The sequence below is a fragment of the Phoenix dactylifera genome, chromosome 2, assembly GCF_009389715.1.
Source record: "Phoenix dactylifera cultivar Barhee BC4 chromosome 2, palm_55x_up_171113_PBpolish2nd_filt_p, whole genome shotgun sequence".
NCBI classification, from domain to species: Eukaryota; Viridiplantae; Streptophyta; class Magnoliopsida; order Arecales; family Arecaceae; genus Phoenix; species Phoenix dactylifera.
This window is the reverse complement of record NC_052393.1, coordinates 24,185,925-24,208,957: the sequence shown is the minus strand read 5'-3', so window position 1 is coordinate 24,208,957 and position 23,033 is coordinate 24,185,925. Positions and strand designations below refer to the sequence as shown.

The 23,033-nt window shown below is 37.4% G+C and overlaps 1 protein-coding gene and 1 pseudogene across 1 annotated transcript in view; both read left to right on the top strand.

Annotated features, from left to right (window-relative positions):
* Positions 1-768: 768 nt before the first annotated feature.
* On the top strand, positions 769-9,710 carry LOC120109927 (annotated as a pseudogene).
* Positions 9,711-14,794: 5,084 nt separating this feature from the next.
* LOC120110012 (mediator of RNA polymerase II transcription subunit 16-like) overlaps positions 14,795-23,033 on the top strand; it is a 10,589-nt gene continuing 2,350 nt past the window's right edge. Inside the window, exons 1-4 of the mRNA XM_039123972.1 lie at positions 14,795-14,836; positions 18,165-18,401; positions 21,075-21,252; positions 22,804-23,028. Of these exons, the coding sequence (XP_038979900.1) occupies positions 18,237-18,401; positions 21,075-21,252; positions 22,804-23,028 (568 nt within the window). The 5' untranslated portion in view covers positions 14,795-14,836; positions 18,165-18,236. The remainder of the gene's footprint in view (positions 14,837-18,164; positions 18,402-21,074; positions 21,253-22,803; positions 23,029-23,033) is intronic.

Here is a 23,033-nt window from a genome sequence, read left to right as displayed (position 1 = left end):
TATATTATATTAAATTATTTTCTTCTAATATTACAATGTTTATCTAACAAATTAAAAATTTTTATTTCATAGCCTGCAATTATTTACTTATATTTCTAGTATCAGCATTTTTGTCCTATTGATTTAATTAATACACGGTTGTTACCTTAATAATGATAATATAGAATATGAGGAGGATTTAAATCTCATCATTAATATTAATATTTAGATGGTAAATAGTTAAAAATTATTTTCCATTGCATACAATTAATCAATTAATGACTTTAATTAGTACATCGTTTGTTACTTTACTAAGAATTAGAGTACAATTAGATCAATTTATGACTGAGACGGATAAAAAAAAGTCTCCAGACTCATTCAGAAAATACCAAACTGGTAAAAAATGGATAATATATATACGATATCTACTTATTTAATCAATATACTGGTTTAATTAATTCATGATAATATATGCATCTTGTTAATGATAATTTCCAATGGCTGATGAAGGGTTCTGCACAGGCAGAATTTCTGTTTTATTATATATATATATATATATAATATTAGATAAAATCTAATGTAATGAGATCTATAATTTTATTTGAGACAGTAAAATAATAATATGCTCGCCAAAAAAAAAAAAGTATTTTAAACTTCAGAAGCAGTCGGGACTCTCAGCACCTCTCAAGGGTCGAGACCAAGCCGCCGAAAGAATAAAGGCAGGATCTAAAGAGGTCCCGTTCAGCCCCTGGATGTTGACGGCGCCGAAAAAAATATAAAGAAATCTTCCCACCGGGAATCCTCCCCCCTCCTTTCGCTTCCACCATCTTCCTCTTTTGTCTCCAAGCGGATCCACTCACCTCCCGCGTTCCAATCCCCCAAAACCCTATCAAGCATCAGCACTTCGCAACACGCGGCCGAGCCCCACACTCAAAAGACCGCCCCAACAGTGATTCCTGTCTCCCTCAATCGCGACTTTCTTCTCCCCATCCGTCGCTATAAATGACCTAAGGGTTCCCATCACCGTCATATGAACCACCCCAACCCCCCTCCCTCCCTCGCCAAAGACCCTCCCGACGCGGACCAGGTCGCGCCCCGCGTCGCCGATGCTGCCGCCGCCCCCAGAGATTCTAGGGTTCTCGACAGAGCAGCGGCGGAGGCGGATGCGGTCGTCGAGGCCGAGGGCGGAGTAGAGAAGAGGGCCGCCGAGGAAGGGGTTCGCACGATGGACACCGGAGATGGGCCCCCGCCGACGCCGGCCACTGTGTTCCGCATCCGGCTCAAGCAGTCCCCTTCTAGTCTGCGGCACAAGATGAATGTTCCCGAGCTCTGCCGCAACTTCAGGTCCTTGATATCTTTTTTCTTTTTTTAATTTTCCAGCTGCTTTGGGGCTTTTCTCGTTGATTTTTGGAGAAAAGATTGGAACTTGGGGGGTGTTTATGTGGGTACGTGGGTGAGAACTATGAAATTCTCAGGGTTTTTGTTAGGCACCTTAAAATAAAATTTGATTTTTTATGCCTAATCGGCTTCTGCTTCGTTCTTTCCTGTCAATTTGTGCATATGATCTTAAGGTGTAAACTTTTGTTTTGAGCAGTGCAGTCGCTTGGTGTGGGAAGCTGAATGTTATTGCTTGCGCTTCAGAGACGTGTGCAAGGATACCAAGGTTTGCAGTTTTTACGACTTAATAAAAAAAGAACTGACATCCACCCCCCAAATCCAAACATGGTTAGCCTTGGGTAATTTTTGCGATGGAAAGAGCCAAACTTGATTCAGAGTGATCTCTTTATTGGAATATATGCATTAAACTGCTGCTACCAAATTCAACATAACAAGTTTTAAACACTTAAATTGGTTGGTGATTTTGGTTTTAAAGTACTCTCGAATAAAGAATACCAAGGTTTGTGATTTGTTGACCCCCCCAGTACTCTTTTGCAATTTGTTGACCACCCACCACAATCAAGCATAGTTAACTCGTTTGTAATAATTTCTATGTGAAAAGAGTCGAACTTGAATTCAGAGCAATCTCTCTATTGGGATATATTCATTAAACTCCTACCAAATTCAATATTGACAAGCCTCAAACACTTAAATTGGTTGGTGATTTTGCTATTAAGTACTCTCAAGTCTGTTAGCTTTTTCAATATGTTTATGAATACCAAACAGTTAACTCATAGATTTTGACTAGTGGAGTTTGCTTGTCTTTGCAGTTGGAAACAAAATTCATCTGGAAGGTTAGTTCTGGCAGAAGTACATGTGTGCTTCTTTGTTCCTGGAGTCCAAATATGTTCTGTGATTATTGACCTCTAATTAGATCAAGCATCATTGTCGGAACCTTTAATATATCAGGAATGATACTCTTATATGTAATGCAAACTGAAAAGTGTTTGTATTATGATGGAAGCTGTTAATCTGATTTTTCTTGAAAAGATCAGAAAAAAAAAGCTTCTCATTTAGGATAAACGGTCATCCTTTTTTTTTTTGTATAGGTATTTTGCATTAAAAAATGTTGTGATAATGGTCCTTGCCGTTTTGATCTAACATAAAGTTCAAGTATGCTGCGCATTTTCTTTGTATCTAGTTTGACCGGGCCATAACGAGGCACCATGGTAATTGAATATGTTATATAATTTTCTGTTTTGTTAAAAACAACAGGATTGATAGTTGGACCTGAAATAGGTGACTTCAAATGCAACTCAAGTTAAATGGTGCTTCTGTGGTGGTTGGAGCTTGACACGTATGAGCTTGATGAGCAAGGCGGTGTTAGGCCATCATGTGCAGGGAAGCATTACTTTAGCTGATTGCATGTGAAGTCACATTTCTGTTGGCGTCAAAAAACATATTATAGTTGTTAAGTAATGGAAATAATATTAAAGAAAGTAAATATATGCCAGTAGCTCTATGAAGAAAGTGAGAAAATAACAAGAGCATAAGGGCACCGACAAGAAATAAATTTGAGGGCCCAAAAGAAGATTTGCGACTGTTAAAGGTTTGCTCTTGCTTAAGTCTATTGTTTCTTTAATCAATAGAGGAGAACAATTTCATAGACAGCAAGTTTTGAAAAATCGATTGCATAAGCTGATTTTTTTTTTTTTAACTTGTAAAGTAAGTTCACATTGTCAAGTTGCCTCCATGAATCTCTTAGGCCATTTATCTCCTATTAGAGTCAATTAAAATAACATGCATATTTGTTATTTCTAGTTTTTGCTTGTAACTGACACTACTCCTGTGGCCTTTTCAGCTCTAACGCAAATCCTCCATTTTGGATTCCAATACACATTCTGAATCCTGAGAGACCAACAGAGTGTTCTGTGTTCAATGTGAAAGCAGGTAAGGATATTAACACTTAGCACATTGTGGCATCAAAATTTTTTCTAAGCACAATACATGTTTTGCAATATGGTGGTGCTACCTTGTTTAAAAAAAGATGCATACTTAAAAGTGATAAGGCCTAGTCATGTTGAAATGTTGTCATTTTTTTCTGGATAATATTATTTGTTTTTTCTATTTAGCTCAATAATTACTTGCCCTCTGTCTCTCTGTCTTTGCTTGTGTGTTATTTCCTTTATGCTGGGTTTATAGAGTTATCTTCCTTTTGCTTACCTCTTGGCTCTCCATCTCTTGGTACTCCCTGCTTGTCAAAGGCCTATTATTTTCCTTCTATTGTTGGTTTTGCAAGGCTTGCATCTCCTAAAAAAGAGTACCCCTTAATTATTTATGACTGCAACTCATCAGAGCTCAGCTAGTTAATATGTGGTAGCTTCATCACTTGAATATTACGTATTGTATTTTGTTCATGGAACTATGTAAATTTTATTGTATATGTCAGAGAGGCTCCTAATATATTAGATGTCCACATCTCTTATGAAAAGGCCTCTTTGAAACTACTATCATATATAAATTTATTTTGTATAATTTCGTTCCTCTGGTGATTGCTGCAGTGTACTTCTTTCTAGTTTTTTATTTTTATTTTTTTGTTTTTATTTCTCATTGTTTTCATTTGCTTTCAATATTTTGAAAGTAGAACATGTTTGATAGCTACAATTGCTTTCATTTTATAATTTAGAAAACAATAGGTATGTTAAGTAGTGGTAGCATTTGTGTTTGCAATTATTTAGTGGCAGTGATGATGGTGGTAGGAGGTGGTGGTGGTGGAGGTAGTGATGCCATGGAGGGATGCAGCTGTGGGTAGCAGCAGTGGTGGTGGAGCGGTAGAGGAGTGGCGTTAGAAGTGGGAGTGATATGTGTTGTGTTGGTGGCAGCAGTGACGGAAGATGGGGGATGGTGGCGTTAATGGAGGTAGTGACCAAGGTGTCAGCAATGGCAGTGGGTGGCAGCAGTGGCAGGGCAGATGGTGCTGTGATAATGGAGGTAGGTGGCTGTGTAAGTGGCGAAGGTGGAGGTAAAGGCAAAGGGGTTGCAATAGTCTATTCTGTTAGTTTTCAGAAATTTTGGAAAGAAACAAAAGAAAGACCTTTACTAAAGTTGTTTTCTTTCTTGTATTCCTTTTTTTTTTGTTTTAAATAGAAAACAAGAAATGGTAATGATACCAAACTGGGTGTAGTAACATAGGTTGGAAAGACCCTAGCCACAATTCAGTTTAAGACAATATGGTGAATCATTATCTTTTCTCCCTATATTTTCCGAAATGTATTAAATTATGATATGAAAGTCATGGTATATGTTGCATTTGCTCCTTTAGTTGTCAATTTTATTTGACCTATGTGTAAAAGCCAAGGTTCTCTATTTGTATCCTTCTATGTATTCTAGTTTATGCTGATCACATTGTTTGATGACAGATTCTCCACGCGATTCTGTTCAGTTTATTGAATGGTCTCCTAGGTCCTGCCCCCGTGCCTTATTGGTTGCAAATTTTCATGGAAGGATCACTATATGGACTCAGCCTTCTCAAGTGAGCATGCTTATATTTGCATTTCAATCTGGTCTCCTTGTTTGTTTTCATTTTTGTTTTTTTAGTTGCAAACTGGCAGATAGTTTATCAGAAGTTTGTTTTTTCATTTTCAATAAATATCAGAATAATTTTTGTTGTTCTTTCATGTCAACGAATTTCTTATCATCATAGCAACAAGTAAAACAAATTTTACCTTGTTCCGTTATTGTTATTCATTTTTAAGTTCTGTATGTTTATTTCCCAATTATGATTTATTCATTAGTGTAATTTTTTGACCTAATTTAGGGCCCTATTAATCTAGTACGAGATGCCAGCTGCTGGCAGTGTGAACATGAATGGCGACAAGATCTTGCAGTTGTGACCAAATGGTTGTCAGGGATGAATCCAGTATGCTACTTCTGCCATCCATTATTTTTAGTTTTGGATGATTCTTGCTTGTTTCAGCGAGATTCATATTGTATGTTAATTTCAGTATAGAATGCAGACTGCCATCATGTTCATGGACAAGCTGGGTAATTTTAATTAATTTACATGAATCTGCTTGTTATCATTACTCATGGAACTAAATTACCATAATCACCATGCAATCTCTGCTGGAGAGTATTATGCATTTTCTAGAAAACGAATGTAATGTGTTTCTTAAGTTTTCTGCAGATATTTGTTGCCAGTATGAAGTCCATAGGAACAAGGGAATGAATTTTACTATTTTTCTAACAGATTGATATGCTTAAAAACAACTACTGAGAAAGCGTGCAAACTTAGCTTCTTTATGTACATCTCGGAGAATTTTTTCTGTTGTTGATGTTGATTTGGTTGTTCAGAAAAACAAAACAGAAAAATATGTTACTTTTTGAAGTCAAATTGGAATGTGATAGAAAAGATAAATAAGGCTTGGTATTGGTTATAGGCTGTAATCAACATGTAATATGTTCCAGTCTGAGATAAGCCTTCCAATACAGTGTACATATTTCACTGTTCTTGAGTTACTACTAACATATGTTGGAGCTATACCTTTAACGGTAGTTGAGTTTTACTGTTGAAATGCCCCTAAGAAAAGACAAGTTTTTAAGTACCCTGGTTCATGTGCCTGATTGATGCAACATCCTTCAATGGAGTTCACAACAACCATTGTTTTTCTTGTTGGCTTTAAAGATATGTGCATATTTTTGTTATTTGTTTACTTTCAAATTCTTAGATTCATTGTCGTTCTTTCTTCTTCCCCTTCTCTTCCAGCTTCCTGACCTGCCATCTACAGCCTCCTCTACCAGCCTCACTGCCTATTCTTCTACCCCCATTTGCTTATTCTATTTTGCTGTGCCATCTTTACATGCCCTTGGCATTTTGATACAAGTAGAGTCAGATGGGTGTGAAAGAAGAAGGGAGGCAAGTAAATGGAAGAGACATCAGGATAGATTAACGCCTATTTGTTCTAGGTGATGGGAATCTCAATATAGATGGTGTTAGATGCTTGTTTCAAAGAAACAAATGCTAAAACCGATTTGAAAATTCATATGAAGGTCCATTTTGATGTTAATCTTTCATTAACCTTTGTTCATCATCTTTCTCAAGCTTGGATGGTTGAAAAAGTTTCCAATTGAGGGAATTGGCGACTTGTAACTATATGGCACTTCACAAAGCTTGCAGAACACACTCATCAACTCTTGTTTGCTTTTGTCTTCCTTGACCTATGTGGAGGAGAACAAAAACAGGAGAACAATGAAAAGCCTGCTTAGACATTTGAGGAAAGACAAAGGAACTCCCAACTCACTTCTCCAGCTTACCTTTTATTTTGGTGACCTCATTCTCTTTATCCACCACATATTTTCTTGTTCAATTGAGTAAAACCAGATTATATGGTCCTGTATATTGGGCTTGACATTGTATAGGCTTAAAAGTGAGAGATCTGTGATCTTTCGTCGGTTTTCAAGTAAATTCAGTTAGTGCCATCACCGATGCCACCATCACAATAGCATCCATGCATACCGTTGAGTACATGATCCATAGATCAATCTAAATAATGGATATCGTCCTTAAGCCCAAATCTTGTCTACCCACTGGTATCTCTTTGAGCTTATGTGTATTTGCATAGTCACAGATAATATTTTAAACAAACTAATTTTGCAATCTTTGTTTTTTGCTACAAGTTCTGCTAACCTTATTTTCTGTTTATGCTGGGACAAAATCCTCTCTTTTAAATAACCAACATGCGTATATTTGTGTGCATCAAGAATTTAATTACTGCCATACTGGTCGGTTTTGTACCATAGCAGTGATGTACCAATGCTTGATACACCCCAGGGTGGTTGATGTCACCTTTGCTGTGCTGGCATGAACTACCTTACTGTGTATGATATGGTGCATACTGGTACTCTGCCGGCACCTAACAGTGAGGGCTCTGGTACAGATACATTAGTGATATAAATATATATTATATATGTATGTATGTAATACATATGTTTGCTATATGCAGTACCATTGTCTTCCTTCAACTTCTAGCACCTGTGCTAACTTGAAGTCAACATTTGAGGAAAAGTTTCTGTTGCAAAAGTCTCAAGTTTCAGGTTATTTTATTTTTTCCTTTTTTCTTCCCTCCCTCTTCCACGTGTAAGTCCAAGACGTTTAAGTCATTTATAAGCCATGTATCTCACACATTCTCCTTGTTGCAGTGAGATGGCCCCATTTTCTATGTGTTTGCTCAGTTTTTTCATCTGGATCTGTCCAGCTTCACTGGGCACAATGGCCTCCTCAAAGTGGTTCACAACCAAAATGGTTTAGAACAAGCAAAGGATTGCTAGGAGCTGGACCTAGTGGTATAATGGCTGCTGATGCTATCATTACTGAGGCTGGGAGTATGCATGTTGCTGGTGTCCCACTTGTGAATCCATCCACTGTTGTTGTTTGGGAGGTGATGCCAGGTCCAGGAAATGGTATTCAGGCAACTGCCAAGATAAATACAAGCAGCGCTGTTCCTCCATCTTTAAATCCCCCTTGCTGGACAGGGTTTGCACCTCTGGCTGCATATTTATTTAGCTTACAACAGTATTTTGTTTCTGAAGAGAAGCAAGGAAAGAAGCTCGCAGATCATGAGATTAGTGAGGCTGCATCTCTTCATTGTTTACCGGTTTCAAATTTTTCGGCATATGTGAGTCCTGAGGCTGCTGCCCAATCTGCTGCTACCACAACATGGGGTTCTGGAGTCACGGCAGTTGCTTTTGATCCAACACAGGGAGGGTCGGTCATTTCTGTAGTGATAGTTGAAGGTACTGATATGTGACTCTGTTCTGGGGTTAAAAGCAAATTATACATTAATCCATGCTCTTAGAAAGCATGTAAAAGGTTGATCTCTCTTTTTTTTCCCCATAACCATTTCTGTGTTGAAGGATGTTTTTGACCATAATTATTTAACAGTTGCATTGGTAAGACATACACCCAAGCAATTCCCATTATTATTCTTATTGAGTTTTATAATTTGTTCAACTCTTGCTTTTCTGCAGTGATTTGGATGTGTAGATATTTCTTGGTTTCTAAATTGAGTTTTTATGATTTGTTCAACTCTTGCTTTTATGCAGTGATTTGGATGTGTAGATATTTCTTGGTTTCTAATAGGCTATCTAGTGATACTATCTTCAACACTATGATTTTGTTCTTCCATCCCCAATAGCAGGGAAATCTTATTAATTCCAATAGACTTGTATGTGCTCTTTTTCTAGTTATTTTTTCACATTTAAATTTTATTTTTCTAGTTTCTAATGCTTCTCGTTACTATTACTTACTTGCATGTGTTATTCTTTTGTTTCAAGTGAAAAGCATGCAGGAACCAGTATAATTATCTTTCTCCTTGCAGGGCAGTATATGTCTCCGTATGATCCTGATGAAGGACCTTCAATTACTGGATGGAGGGTCCAGTGTTGGGAATCATCTCTTCAACCTGTTGTTCTTCATCCAATTTTTGGAAATCCTGCTTCCAGTTTTGGCGGGCAGTCCCCCCATGCAAACGGTGTGGTCGACCAGGGTGAATAAAAGCATTCCACCAACAGATGATTTAAGAAATCCCCAAGCATTTGCATCTGCACCAACAATATCGGATGAACGAAATTCATCTGAAAGTAGTGGTGAGAGGGCAAACAGGCTCAATTTTGATCCCTATGATCTGCCAAATGATGTTAGACAACTAGCTCAAATAGTGTATTCTGCTCATGGCGGAGAGGTTGCTGTTGCATTTCTTCGGGGCGGAGTCCACATATTTTCTGGGGAAAATTTTAACCCAGTTGATAGCTATCACGCTAATGTTGGTTCGACCATTGCTGCACCTGCCTTCTCATCCTCTGGCTGCTGCTTGGCTTCTGTTTGGCATGATGCCTCCAAGGATCGCACTATTTTGAAGATAATCCGTGTGCTTCCTCCTGCTATTCCTAGCACGCAATCAAAAGTCAACTCAGCAGCATGGGAACGTGCTATAGCAGACAGGTATTGAAAACATTGAATTGGCCCATGCTATTATTTGTTTGGCAATATGCAAACAGATTGCTTATTATTTGCAGTGTGCTTTGTTTGTTGCAGGTTTTGGTGGAGTCTTTTGTCTGGAGTTGATTGGTGGGATGCTGTTGGCTGTACACAGAGTGCTGCAGAGGATGGCATTGGTATGGAAATTCTCTTTCTTTATCAGGAAAGATCATGGGTGTGCTTGCTCAACTTATTTGTTGATCTTTCTATATCTAGTATTTTCTACTGTTTATTATGTAAGAACTGTAAAAGTTCAACGAGAGACTTGGTTGTTCTTGAATTGTTTGAAGTTGAACCATGTTAGAGGCTACAGGGCATAATATGGTCAGTGGTAAGAGAGAAAACAATGATTTGGTTGATGAAGCAAGCCATACTAAGAATTCACCTGTACTATGTTATAATGGGATTGAGGTGGTGAGTGAGCACCAATAGGACATGTCCAACATTTTCACTTTCTTGTGACTCCCTCCTTAGAGTTCTGGAGAGGAACCTCTGCCTATTCTGTTTGCCACAGCAACCCTTCATAGATTTAGTGGTGCTGGTTGCAGCTTATGTGCATTGCATATGCCATTAATATCTATCGGCGCTAGACTCACATGTGTTGCAATGATTGTTTAAATTGGTGAATTCTCCTTTCATTGGATTTACATTCAGGTGTTTCTTAAGGTGTTATAAATCTTCATTTAAAATTTTGAATATGTTTTTACTGCTTAGGAGGTCCCATTAACTATCAAGTTGGTAGATATGAAATTAGAAGGATTATGCCAAACTTGATTGTGAGCAATATCTTCAAGTGTAGTTTGTCAAACCGAAATGGTATATTGAATGGGAATCTGGATGAAAAATAAATGGGTGTAAATCCCCAACTTGAATCTCTTATACAAAAAATGGTTAACAAAGGCATTTTAATAAAAAAAATTAATTGAGTGGATGGGAAACTTGCTATGAAATGTTGTGTAATCATTGTGTGCTGGTGAGAATGAGAACATTCGCTACAATGAAAATAATTTGATAACATGCAATGCCCGGGGATGTTAGAAACTAAGTGATTATAGGCATATCATATATTAAAATGATTTGTTGAGTATTTAGCATCCAAAGGTAATGATGGAAGCAAGTATGTCAGAGGTTTATGTAATGAGATCGTATGGTGACATGCAACAAGATCTGCTGATATGTGGAAATTAAAGGAGTTTTATTTGCTTGGATTAAAGTGTAGTCCATGCCAGCTGGCAAATAGTGGCTTGTACTTTGCTAGTGCCTTACAGGCATGCGGCATGGATAGTGCAGGTTAAGCATTGGTTCGACATGACACATACCAAGTTAGTGCTGTGGTAGCATGGCAACAGCAGGTGATACTTTAATCCTTGTTTATTTGTGCAGAATGGCCAAAAGTAGGTTAGGCTATAGGAAACTGAAAACCTAGATTGATGTTGTGACGAAGGAATTGGAAAAATAACAAATTAGTGAACCTTGATAGAGATTATGCACATAAGAAGGCTATTTGAAGCTTGATTAAGGGGATGGGATGATCATTGCCCATTCTATTTGGCCCTAAGCAGAAATGGCCACTGCAATGTGCAATATCCTACATATTTGTTTTTGGAGACTCCATCTTGAACTAAATAACCATGCAGTTGCCTCCTTCCCTTTCTTATACTGGATGCCCTGGGGGTACAATACATGGGCACACAATCACCACATGCATGGAGAAGAGTTCCCATTTGTTGATTAATGTTGAAGTGTCATAGATGTACAAAGAGGACAGGAAATACATATAGGTAAAGAGTCATAATAGCAAAAATAGCCTTAGCCATCAACTGAATCAAGCTGTGCAGTGTTTTTTTTGTTTTCTGCATGGTATTTCCTATTGATCACTTGGTAATTGTAAGTATTTAAGATGAAAAAATTGTTTGATGAAAATAATGGTTTCCATTCTGTGGATCCGTTATGTGTATCTGTTTTGTATGATTGACATGTCTAAATCTCCATGTATTGTTACCGATATTATGATGCACAATACTAATTCCTAGGTGGACTTGTGAAATGCTGGATCCTTGTTTGTGGTTTGGCAAATACTCTCTTGATTGTTTAGTAGGATTAAAGGAGTGACTTTAACAACTTAATTGCCTTTAAGAGTTCAAAGATGACAGGAACCATTTGAAGGAATAATTCATTTTTGGAAATGAGTACGACCATTTAAACTGTTAGGCTAGTCTGAGGAGACAATTCTTTCATAATGGTTTGGTGTCATGTTCATGTCATTAATTTGAAACACTTTTTAGCCATAAATGGATTTGCGATATTGCTTTCCATGTACACACTTGCTCATGCTTGAAGTACGACAAGTCCAGTTTTTTGATGATCTTTTCAGAAATATACCGTCTTATGAGGTTCTTATATTCATGTGAAGAAATTCTCATAAAAATATTAGTTTGAGATTATTTAATTAATTTGTGCTTTTGCGGTACATTCAAACTAAATTCCATCTTGCATGATTGATCTTGCAAGGGTCATTGATATGGTCTATTTTATAAGCTTTTTTGCTCACGCTACTGAGTTTTTCTTTTGCCAAAGTCAATTTTTTGTGGCCTTCTATGTATTATGATTTTTATCTCGTCACCTTGCTCCTCATCTTTCAATATGATAAGCCCATTCACAAGAAGTTATTCTACACTGTTAAGCTTATCAACTGCAAGATCCCAGCCATGAATGTTGTACATTGCAAACTTAAAATGCATTTTATTAATGCAAGTTGCCCTCTTATGAGCTCTGAATGTGAGATTACTTTGGATGGAGGCAGTATGAGGAAGAGTTCTATGGGGCTGATAACTCTCATGTGGAGGGCTATCAAGATATGTCCCAACCTGAAGTTTAAACCATGCAAATGTTTTCCAAAGAGCCATTACATTCCACTAAACCCATACACCCTTTAAACATCTTAGCTTGATGTTTTATAGCCCCATGCCCATCAAAGTTAGATCATATAAAGAACATTTTGTCAAGCTTGGATTGAAATCGGCCCATCCAAGGGTCCAGGTGATTGCTAGGTCAACTGATTGGTCTAGTGGCATACTAAACAAAAGGTTATATGAAAGCATATATTTTGGATGAAAAGTGTGAAGAAGAAGTATAAAAAGTTCTGATTTTAAATACCTAAAGTTTGAAACTATAAACCTCCTATTAATTTATTAAGAAAAGACCTTTTTATAAAACTTCCAGAAAGATCTCTGAGAAAATGCAAACAAAGGATACTACAACCATTTTACCATGCATTAAAATGCTCCGATGATTCTCAATGGCACAATTAACCTAGTGTGAAAGTTGATTGAGATATATGGTAATTCTTTGAAGCTTATATAGTTGTAAGTGGATAATTTCAAGGGACATGCTATTAGGTTATTAGTGATCTTCAAATTGTGAGTTGAGGCATGCGACCAACTTTGTCAGAGAGTCTGTTTTCATTTGAAACAGAGATCATGGTTCAGGTTGGGTCACAGTGACAGTTGTGAGAGATAATGCACACAGAGACAGAACATAAGCATTGCAAAATGTGGATAACTTATCTGAGATGGTGATGGTGAAAAATTTGTCTATAACCATGTGTTGTTCTAAAAGACTGTAGGTGGGAGACAGGCAGCTAAGGGGCTGCTAGAGCCTAGTGCTAGGCAGGTGCCCAGAGTTCGAGACGGTCCATAAACATAAAAAAATCCAAATATATGTGTAAACATATCTGGAAAAAATAGTAAGTCATTATTTTCATCCATATGCAGATCTTCTTCTCATTCTTTGATACGACAGAAATACAATCAATATCAACTAAATATAAAAATATATGAATAACACTAAACAGTAAACATAATAGATACAAGTTACAAATTAAAAATCAACTAATGTTAAACACCAAACATGGAGGGTTGGTTTATCATGAGTTGCCAAGCTCAGCGGTTATAGGCCCGATGGACTTTTCATTCACACTTTACAGTGCCCTGAAGCATTTTTGTTTTTAATTTATTTTTTCTTATTTTTAATTTTCTCTTTTTGGCAGCAATATGTTTTTGTAGTTAGGAACCGATAAGCAGTTGCAATAAGCTATGGCAAAAGCAGCCAGCCACCAACAGTGGCAATTTCTGTTGAGTGGCAGCCCCAGTGGTGGTAATAGCAGCTGCACCCGAAACAAGAACAGTAGCTTCAGCAGCAGCAGCAAAAAGCCTGGCTGCTAGTAGCATAGTTGCAGCAACAAAATAGAAAAAAGTAAAAAAAAAAATCAAGGGGAAAGGGGAAGAAAAGAAAAAAAAGAGAAACAAACTGGTTCTCTGTTGTTGATCACTAGATCGCTGCCATTGACTGGAGATCTCCAACTGGTTCTCTTTAAAACCTGGATAGGTTGGCTTATTCAATACGAAACTAGTGAAGTTGAAAGGTGTCTGGACGAGCCAAAGGGGCTGATTCACTGTGCATTCTGTGTCTGATGCCCCAGTTCGTTATAGGTCTGATAACACTGATAAAAGGGGTATATCAACAAGATTAGAAACATTCATGGATCGAGACCCCCTGACCCTCTAAACCAAAGTCTGCAATCACTTTCTTTGGCTTTAGCCTTTTAGCATGTATATGCCAATTCCCTCAAGCTATGGCAGAAATCAATCATTAGCCTTACATTGTCGCTTTTTTGATTCATGGGTAGCTATGGTCTAGTATGTACATTTTACAAGTGGTAAAAATATGAGAAGCCTATGGTCACAGTTCTAGCAGTAGGATTCTTTTGTTGTTTTAAACAACATTTAATTAATTTTGTAGGCTTTATTTATGTTTGAATAGTTGCTGACATAAGTTTCACCTTTTCTTCCTCTTTTGTTGTTTTCAACAACAGTTAAATTAATTTAAAGGCTTTATTAATGGTTGAATAGTTGCTGATATAAGTTTCACCTTTTCTTCTTTCATATTAACATGCTAGTTGCTCCCTGGTAAAATTATTTTCTCAAGTCCACTTTTATTTCTTTTGTTATGTATATTAGTGGGACATCTTCTAGTATTGCTTTTTCTTATTTTACTTTTTTGGTTGGGGTTCCCCCGCGGGCGCCGGTGTGGGGGGGAGGGGATTTTTGGCAGGTTGCATGTTTGTTCTCCTGTAAGGAGTAAAGAATGGAATTGAAGTCCAAATAAATTTATTTTTTTTTGCACTGGTCTTTTCCAGTAACACGATGAGCATCTTGTGTCTGGTATCATTCAATTACATGTAAATTTTTAAGTGTCATTACCAGACAATTCTGTTTAGTTAATAAATTTATGATTCTTGACGAGCATTGTTGTTGTGAGTAATTTTGCATAGAAGTTTGATGGCATTCTACATATCTATTTCCAGTGCACTTTATAGCGTGATTGCTGTGTTGGATGCGACTTCCATTCTCTTCCATCCATTAACACAGGCAGCAGCACGGTCCTGTAAGTTCCTCTTGTTAACATGAATTTTATTTTTTTTAATTTTTTTTTTTGCATGACTTGTCAGCTTCCTTGACAGTTGCCGTGAAAATCTTATATGGATGGTTATTGTTGAACTGCACCCTTTTTTTGGTCGTTTTGTCTACTTGCTATGTTGTAATTTTCAAATGTGATATCTCAGAATTTGTTTTAGCATTTCTCCTCCTCATAAGATCGAGCAATGCAATGGATACATCTTATTTTCGTGATACTAATCTATACCTTGCAGTTCACTATATTCTACGCAGTCTTTTATCAGGCTGCTGTATGGTAGATGACACCTGCCTGCACTGCTTTCGATTGTGACATAGCTTAAAATTTCTTAACTTACACTTTGTAGATCTTGACTTGGATCATGTAGATGTGTATTGCGGCTCATCATTAAATTCACTATAAAACTCTAGTTTGTTAAAGCTAGAATTGTGCAAAAATGTCTCAGCTCGCCCAACCCAACCCAAAATTTACCAGGCCCGTGCTGAGGTTTTCGACTTGATCGGCTGGGCCTGGGCCTGGAAGTTTAGGTCCGACTGAAATTGGGCTGGTCTTGGCTCGTTTTTTTAACCTGGCTCGATAAATATATTATTTTCATATATGTATACAATATAACTTGTAAATTATATGTTATGTTTTTATATAACATATAATATATTATATCTTAATTTTGAAATTTGAATTTGAAGCAAGAAAAAGGGAAATGGAGACTTTGAGAATGAAAGCATAAATTCCCTATCCTCCTAGCTGATGCTGCCCCACAAGTCCCATCTTCTTAAAGGGTCCTCCTCCACCTGGTAGGTACACCTTGGCCCCTCCCATCTTCTCTCATGTAGTCATGATATATGGTCATGGCAAGACATGCCATACGTTCTCAGTCTTGTGCCTCTGTGTCTTGCTTGTTCACCTCTGAAGTTCAAATCAAACATCAATTCGGGATATGGTACTAGTAGAAATATATGCTTAATTTGGTGGATTTAAATTCATTTTGATTTGTTTAAGTCAAGAGAAATTATGTAAACAAGTTAAAACATCATTGGATTAACGAAGAGGGAAATTTTTGGAATATATATTTATTAACTTGCTGAGTCTTCTGAGTTTTGATAGACTCAATCAGAGTCGCTTAGCCATTCTTTTTGAGAATAATCAGTTAACTCGTGCTTACTTTGTGAAAGTAGTGAAATCACATGGAATTTTGACTTGTCAGCCTTTTAAATGACTCAACTTGTCCAAGTGATGAGCCAACTTGCCTAGTTTTCCGAGCATGTCTGGATGTGCGGATAGTCTATAACTCCATTTAGCTGCTGAATATTGACATGTTATGTTATATATTCTTAAACAAGGATTATATTTATGAAAAAAATCTTTTTTTCCCAATATTTACTCGAAAAACTTTTATAGACCACAACTCATGTCTCTATATTTAAAATTGATTTGACATCGTACAGTTCGGTTTTTTTGTTTTGAGTTTTCAAAAAAATTTAATTGGTAATAAACTTTTTCAAACTTTTTCTATGAATTTAAGTCTAATTTGATGTTTTGTTGATTTTTTTATGTTCTTTGATGTTTTTATTGATCTTGGTTTAATCTAGATGATGCATTTTATTGCTTTAAAATAATACAAATCATAAAATGAACAATCGACTTGTGGAAGAAAGTTTTTGTCTTACGGTATGTTATAAAGTTGATGATGCTCCGCTTGGTAAGACCGGTCCAGCCATCACACATCACAATTAGTCCATATGTGGGCCACTTGCTCTTGTAGGAGGCAATTCATTTCTCAGCTCCTCCTTATTACTGTCAAGAAGCTCACGTAGATGTCCTTAGGCTTGGAGAAGGCTAGGTATTTTTTTTTTCTTGTGATTTTCATCATCATTTTGGAGTTGTTTTGGTACAGAGTTATTTGAGTAGGATTGGTGTCTAAGATTCTATATTATGTCAAGTTTGGGTTAGGGAAGTTCGTAAGTTACTTGGATTGTGTTTTGGTTTAATTTATTGACTTTATTTGTGGGGCTAACAGAACTATTAATTTTGCTATTTTTGGAAATTTTGAACTTTCCTGGTTGTTCTAGTTCATTAAGGAGTATTATAAGGACGAGTAAAATGGTGTAAAATCAATTTTGATGAATCAATGAAATTACTCTCTTCTATAAGGACTTGTCCGTGCTTGTGCTTATGTAGTGGGCACGAGCAGAGAGTTTGCTGTTTGCATTAGTGTTGGTGTTAGTGGGTGCTTCTGTGCATGTGCTCATGCACATGTATATTTCTTTGTTTTGGTCCTATGGATTTACATTCTTAATTCTCTGTAGTTTCTTTTGATTGTGGGGTAACCCCAGATTGAGGGTTGGTTATCCCATTATACAACCAAGAACTCTCATTTTTTGGGTATAACCTTCTTCAATCAATGTGAGATAATCCATTATTCTAGGGTAATTCTATTTTTTTTTATTTTTATCTTTTTGGGTTTGGGGAGTGGGAGGCAGGGTAAAAAGGTTGACATTGTAAAAGGTGGCTGAGTTATTTCTCTCTTTTTCTGCCCCCATACTATCCAGTTAACACCACAAATGCCAACTGTTACCTAGGGTTGAGAGAAGCTTGGAGGGACACCCAACAATAACCAAACGGGCTCGGTGGTGGGGTGGGTGGTGCTGCAGGCGCGGGAGGGGGATGCCATGCATGTGCGTGTGTACACGTGGTTGTATGTGGATGTTTGCTTGTGTGCCTTTCGTCATACTTTATTTCTTTTGTCCTTAGACTCTTATTCCCCTAATCTTGAGCACTCATTCATCTTTCATTTATCTCTTTGAGTAACATTGTATCATAATATACATGTTACAAATATTGGAATTTAATTCCTCTAAGAAGTATTTAGAGTTGAGGTCACTGGAACATTTGTCAAAACTAATCACCACTTTTATCTCTAACACATGCTGCTGCTCTTTCATGCGATTGTTCATGATTTCAGTATGGTATAAACTTTGTCAACTGTGACTGATGAATAACAATATGGATTCTTCACTGTGTACATATTTATGATATTACTATTCTGTAAATCTATAGGTACACTGAACAGGGGAAGTTCACTAGTGATGCATCAACTTTCTTATGTAATTGTCAATTGATCACTGTTAATCTGCGAGTTTGTCATGACATTAGAGTATTATAAAGTCGGCATACTCTAATTTAATCATCCATTGCTTATTTGGGTGTCTTAGTTTGTTGATTGTTAGTTAAAATTTTCTTTATGATATGAAATATATTTATTGAATAAATTTTCAATCTGTTTATGGGTTTCTTGCAGAACCTTGATAGAGTAAAATGCAGGCTTCTGGAAGGTACAAATGCTCAAGATGTTAGGGCACTTGTTTTGGATATGCAAGCAAGATTATTGCTGGATATGTTGAGCAAGGGGATTGAATCTGCCCTTGTAAATCCTGCAACTTTGCTACCTGAGCCTTGGCAGGCTTCTGGTGAGACATTATCTAGCATGGATGCTGACAAAATGATAGTTGAACAAGCTTTGGTTCCAAGCATCCAGGTTCAATCAACTATTACATTTTTCAACCTCTGCATAGACTTCTTAGGATTGTGGTTTTGGTGGTTTTGTTTCCATATGTTTTAATTCTTTTTAATTTCTTGTTGATGCCTTTTACTTACGGCAAAGTTTAATTAATGTTGATAAACATCATTGTTTCCTAGTTGCATTTACTAAATGAACTATGGCTGTATATAAATATCTTACATATAATATTCAGAACACGACCTTTAAACATCATATTTGACTTTCAATGGATTGGACATGACTTGGTATTATCTGATAATACCCCAACCTGATTTGTCAGGTCTAGTGAAGATGATTGCCAAATGCACGGTTACAATATGACCTAGTAACCTGCTTAGTAACCGTACTGGATTCTGATTTGAGGCAATCCAAACTGATAATGACCTTAGCTAGGATTTTTTACATACTATGTACAAATAAATATCATATCTTATATTTTTATACTTTATTCACCATCAGATCTTGATCAAGAGTCACAGGGCTTCAATAGTTTAGGAATGATTGCTCCCTTTCCCAATTTATATAATAATTAGATAAGATAAGGTTTTCAGTTCGGATATCCAGTCTTTAAGTGGATCAAGTTTGGGTAACTTGGCAATCCATTGGTTTATCAGATTGGATTGCATCAAGTTTTCTATATTTTGGATCATACATGGATTGACTTTGGTTGGATCAGAACCGGACCCGTGGACAAATCCTAAGTCTAGTTCGTGATCAACTTATATTTGTAACCTTTATGTGGTAGTCTAACAAATTCCAAGAGGTCACTAAGTACTGTCGAAAGGTGGAAATAAAGAATAAAGACACGGCAGGGGAATGTAGTTTGCTGAGATAAGATGCGCACCAGGTATGGATAAGCACATTTACGTGTGAGATAAATAATAATAAATAATAATTCATGCACGGAGATAAATGGAGATCATAGATGAACTGGGAAAAGAAACATATAGGAGTCCTTATAAGCTAAAACACAGACATCACTTGTCTAATCCTTAGCCAACTGGATCATCATGGAGCACCATTAGAAGAGAACTATATAATAAAAAGGAAAAAGCTTAACCCTCAAATTGACGTAGATATAGTCCACAAAGTTACTAGAAACAAAACGAAAAAGGGGGAAGAATGCATAGACACTTATATGGATATCAAGCAAAAAAGCAAGAATTTCATGCAGCATGAAGAGACATAAGAATCCATAAACCACAATGATGCATCAAAAATTATAAAATAAATAGAAAGATGGTTGTAGAAATTTGGAAACAACTGACCATGGCTTGGCTGCAAAAGTGCCACTCAATGGTGGTAGAGGTGGATAACAATTAGGGATGGGAGTATGATTAGTGATTAAGATTTGAGCGATGACAAAGTACGGGTTAGACCATGACTTGCCGGGAGCCATTAGGTGGTAGACTGGCAATAAAGGTGGGGGAAGTTAGGATTGGGATCATAGTTTGCCATACCAGTCTGAACCAAGCGGTGTAAGGCGTACTATATCAATTTGGTACTGGTAATGGTACGGGAGACGTACTGACACTTGGTATACCGAAAAGATTTTGTACTATACTGTACTGACACAGTGCTATACGGAGTCCGGTACTGAGACGGTGAACCTTAATTAGGATTAAGGAAACTATCATTTGACACATGGAATGTGAAAAAGTTCATTTTAAGTTAGATCTTTATCAGTAGTTTTTTTATTTCTTTGAAACTATAAGTCTTTACTTTTCTTTTCTTGGAACTCTTCCATAATTATACCAATGGTGTTGCTTTTCCTTTGAAAATCTTTAACTCCTTGATCCTTATCTTTCCTCACGTGCCATCATGTGAGACCATTGAACCGATGACGGATTCTCAGGAGTTCCCATTAAGTGTAGTAGGAGATTGGCAAGGCACGAGGAAGCTGGTTTGGAAGGAGGTTTATATGAGGAGATGCAAGTGTAAGAGGAAGGGTTGAAGGTAGGAAATAGCGTGGGTAGAGGAGATGATAAGTGAGAGGGCAAGAGAGGGAAGGGATGGAAGGGAGATGAGAGAGAGAAGAATGGAGAGGTCTTTTCCCAGTTAGCCTTAGCTATTGTTTGTGAGAACAGGACAGAGAAGGGTAGGTAATTGATTGGGAGAGCAAAGGCAAGGGAAAGAAGGAAAGAGATAGAGAGGAGGGGGGGGGGGGGTAATGACTCGAGGCCAAAGCTTTCTTAATGCCCACCGGTGCCCACCACCAGGTTAGGTAATAGTCAAGATGCAAGCTGTAGCCATTTTTTTTGAGAAAAAAACCCAGCTGCAGAAGTTGTTTATGATCAATTTTCCTGTAGGACAAGTTGCTGCAATAGAGCCCCTTTCTGAAGCTGTAGTTTCATGGATCCTGCAGCACCTACAAGTAAACAGGAAGGGGCTTAGCTGCAATAATTGAAAGTTCAAACTATATGTTGGCAGGTATTTTGGTACAAATAAGTTCATTGTATGGTACACCATATGGTTTCCAGATGCAAATATCCTTTGCCTGGAATCAGCTTTTTTTAAATACTATCCTGCATCTGCCTGTAACCAACCTCGTTTAATTATGTTAAAGGTTTTGTATTTGGCATGTTTATTGGACATCTACCTATTACTTTCTGCTTAATCTGGTTGTCATGACTATAGTATTTCGTCCAGGCATATGTTGATGCTGTTCTTGATCTAGCTTCACACTTCATTACACGCTTGCGACGCTATGCAAGTTTTTGCCGTACTTTGGCTAGTCATGCAGTTGGGGCATCTTCGGGTGCAGCTGGTGCTCGGAATATGGTGGCGAGTCCGTCTCAAAGTGCTGCATCTCCATCAACCAGTCAGGGTCAGTATTATGAATCTTTTAATAAAGTTGCTTAAGCATATCATTTAACATTGAGAATCTCATTGGAGTAAGATGCATTGTCTCTCTCTCTCTATAAAAAATTCATGACTCTGGAATCTAGGAATAGGCTTTCTATATGCTCTAATAGGTATAGAGGGCATGTACTCAACAAATTTTTATTTAGATTTGTATTTCCTTCCATTAATACGATATGTAACTTGAGGAACAGCTGTTGGAAGGATCATTAATTGCGAAATCTACTATTATATGCAATCGTTGTATAATGTACAAAACATGTTTCAGTTAATGCACTTTGATTATACATCAACTAAGGGCCTGAGTGACATATATTAATATAAGACCTTAAGATGAAAGTAAAAAATTTGGGACTTTATAGAGGAGGATGTTTGTCTGCATGTCCCATGACCTTGGGCATGACTCACCGTGTCTGCCAACACATTATTGAGGCTATAACACATCGCTCCTGTACCATGTGATTATATTAATAACTAGATAATGCACATAGATTTTATACTGATTTACAATTATTTCTAGCTATGGATTGCAAGATGACTACATGTCTTCATTTTATTTGGTATATAACATATGTTCCTGCACATAGACCTGTTCGTTGGGTGGGCTAGACTGGGTTCGGGCTGGGTTCAACCCAAGACAACTAAAATTAGTCAAGCATGGGCCCGGTCTCGGGCTTCAGGCTTCAAGGCTTGTCTCAAGCGTTCTTAATTTTTTTATTTAAAGAATGTCAAATGTTGAAGGAAAGAGGGGAAAAAGGGGAGAGAGAGGAGGAGGACGGAGGAGGAGGAAGAGGAAGATGGAGGATGAGGATGGAGGTGGAAGAGAATGGAGGAGGAGAATGGAGGAGGATGGAGGACCGGGCTTGGGCCGAAAAATCTAAGTCCGGCTTGTTTAATAGGCGGGCTCATATTTTAGGCCCAACCTGGTTTGCTGGGCCCACAATCCAGGCCCAGGACTGTCTGAAATGCTCCGACCCATTAACAGGTCTGCCTACACATAAAAGAGTTTTGTTAATGGTTTGGAACAAGGTTCACCATACCGAATGTACCGTATCATACCTAACCGAGACTTGGTGCAGGGGCGTATTAAGTCTTAGTATGCCGAACCGGCCTCTATACTGGGCATACGAACATTGTATCAACATGGTACCGGTATGGGTCCGATACTAAGATTGCAAACATTGGATGGAATTTCTCTTATTGGTGTAAAATACATCTAGTTTGTTGCTTTTTTTTTGTAAATACCCTTTACTATTTCAAAATCATAAAGATGAATTTAGCATTGCATTTACATTATTGTGGTAGGCAAATGATTACTGCTATCAACTGGTTCATTTCATTTTTTGTCAGCAGTGAGTTCAAATTGGGTGCTGTTCATGCTCACGTGAGCTATACATTTTTTCACCTTGCAATTTACAATTGAGACACGAGAAAAATATGGATACAGTCTTTTAGTTCTCTACAGAAATCATAGTTGTCTGATACATTTTACTTGTGTTGCTGATATAAAATTTAGGTGCTCAAAGTGGAGTTACAAGTACGACTGGAAGCTCTCAAATGCAAGCATGGGTTCAAGGTGCAATTGCTAAAATCAGCAATAATGCTGATGGAGGTTCCTCTACAGCAGCAAACCCCATTAGTGGGCCATCTTCCTTCATGCCAATTAGCATTAACACAGGGACTTTTCCTGGAACGCCTGCTGTCAGGCTTATCGGAGACTGCCATTTTCTTCATAAATTATGTCAA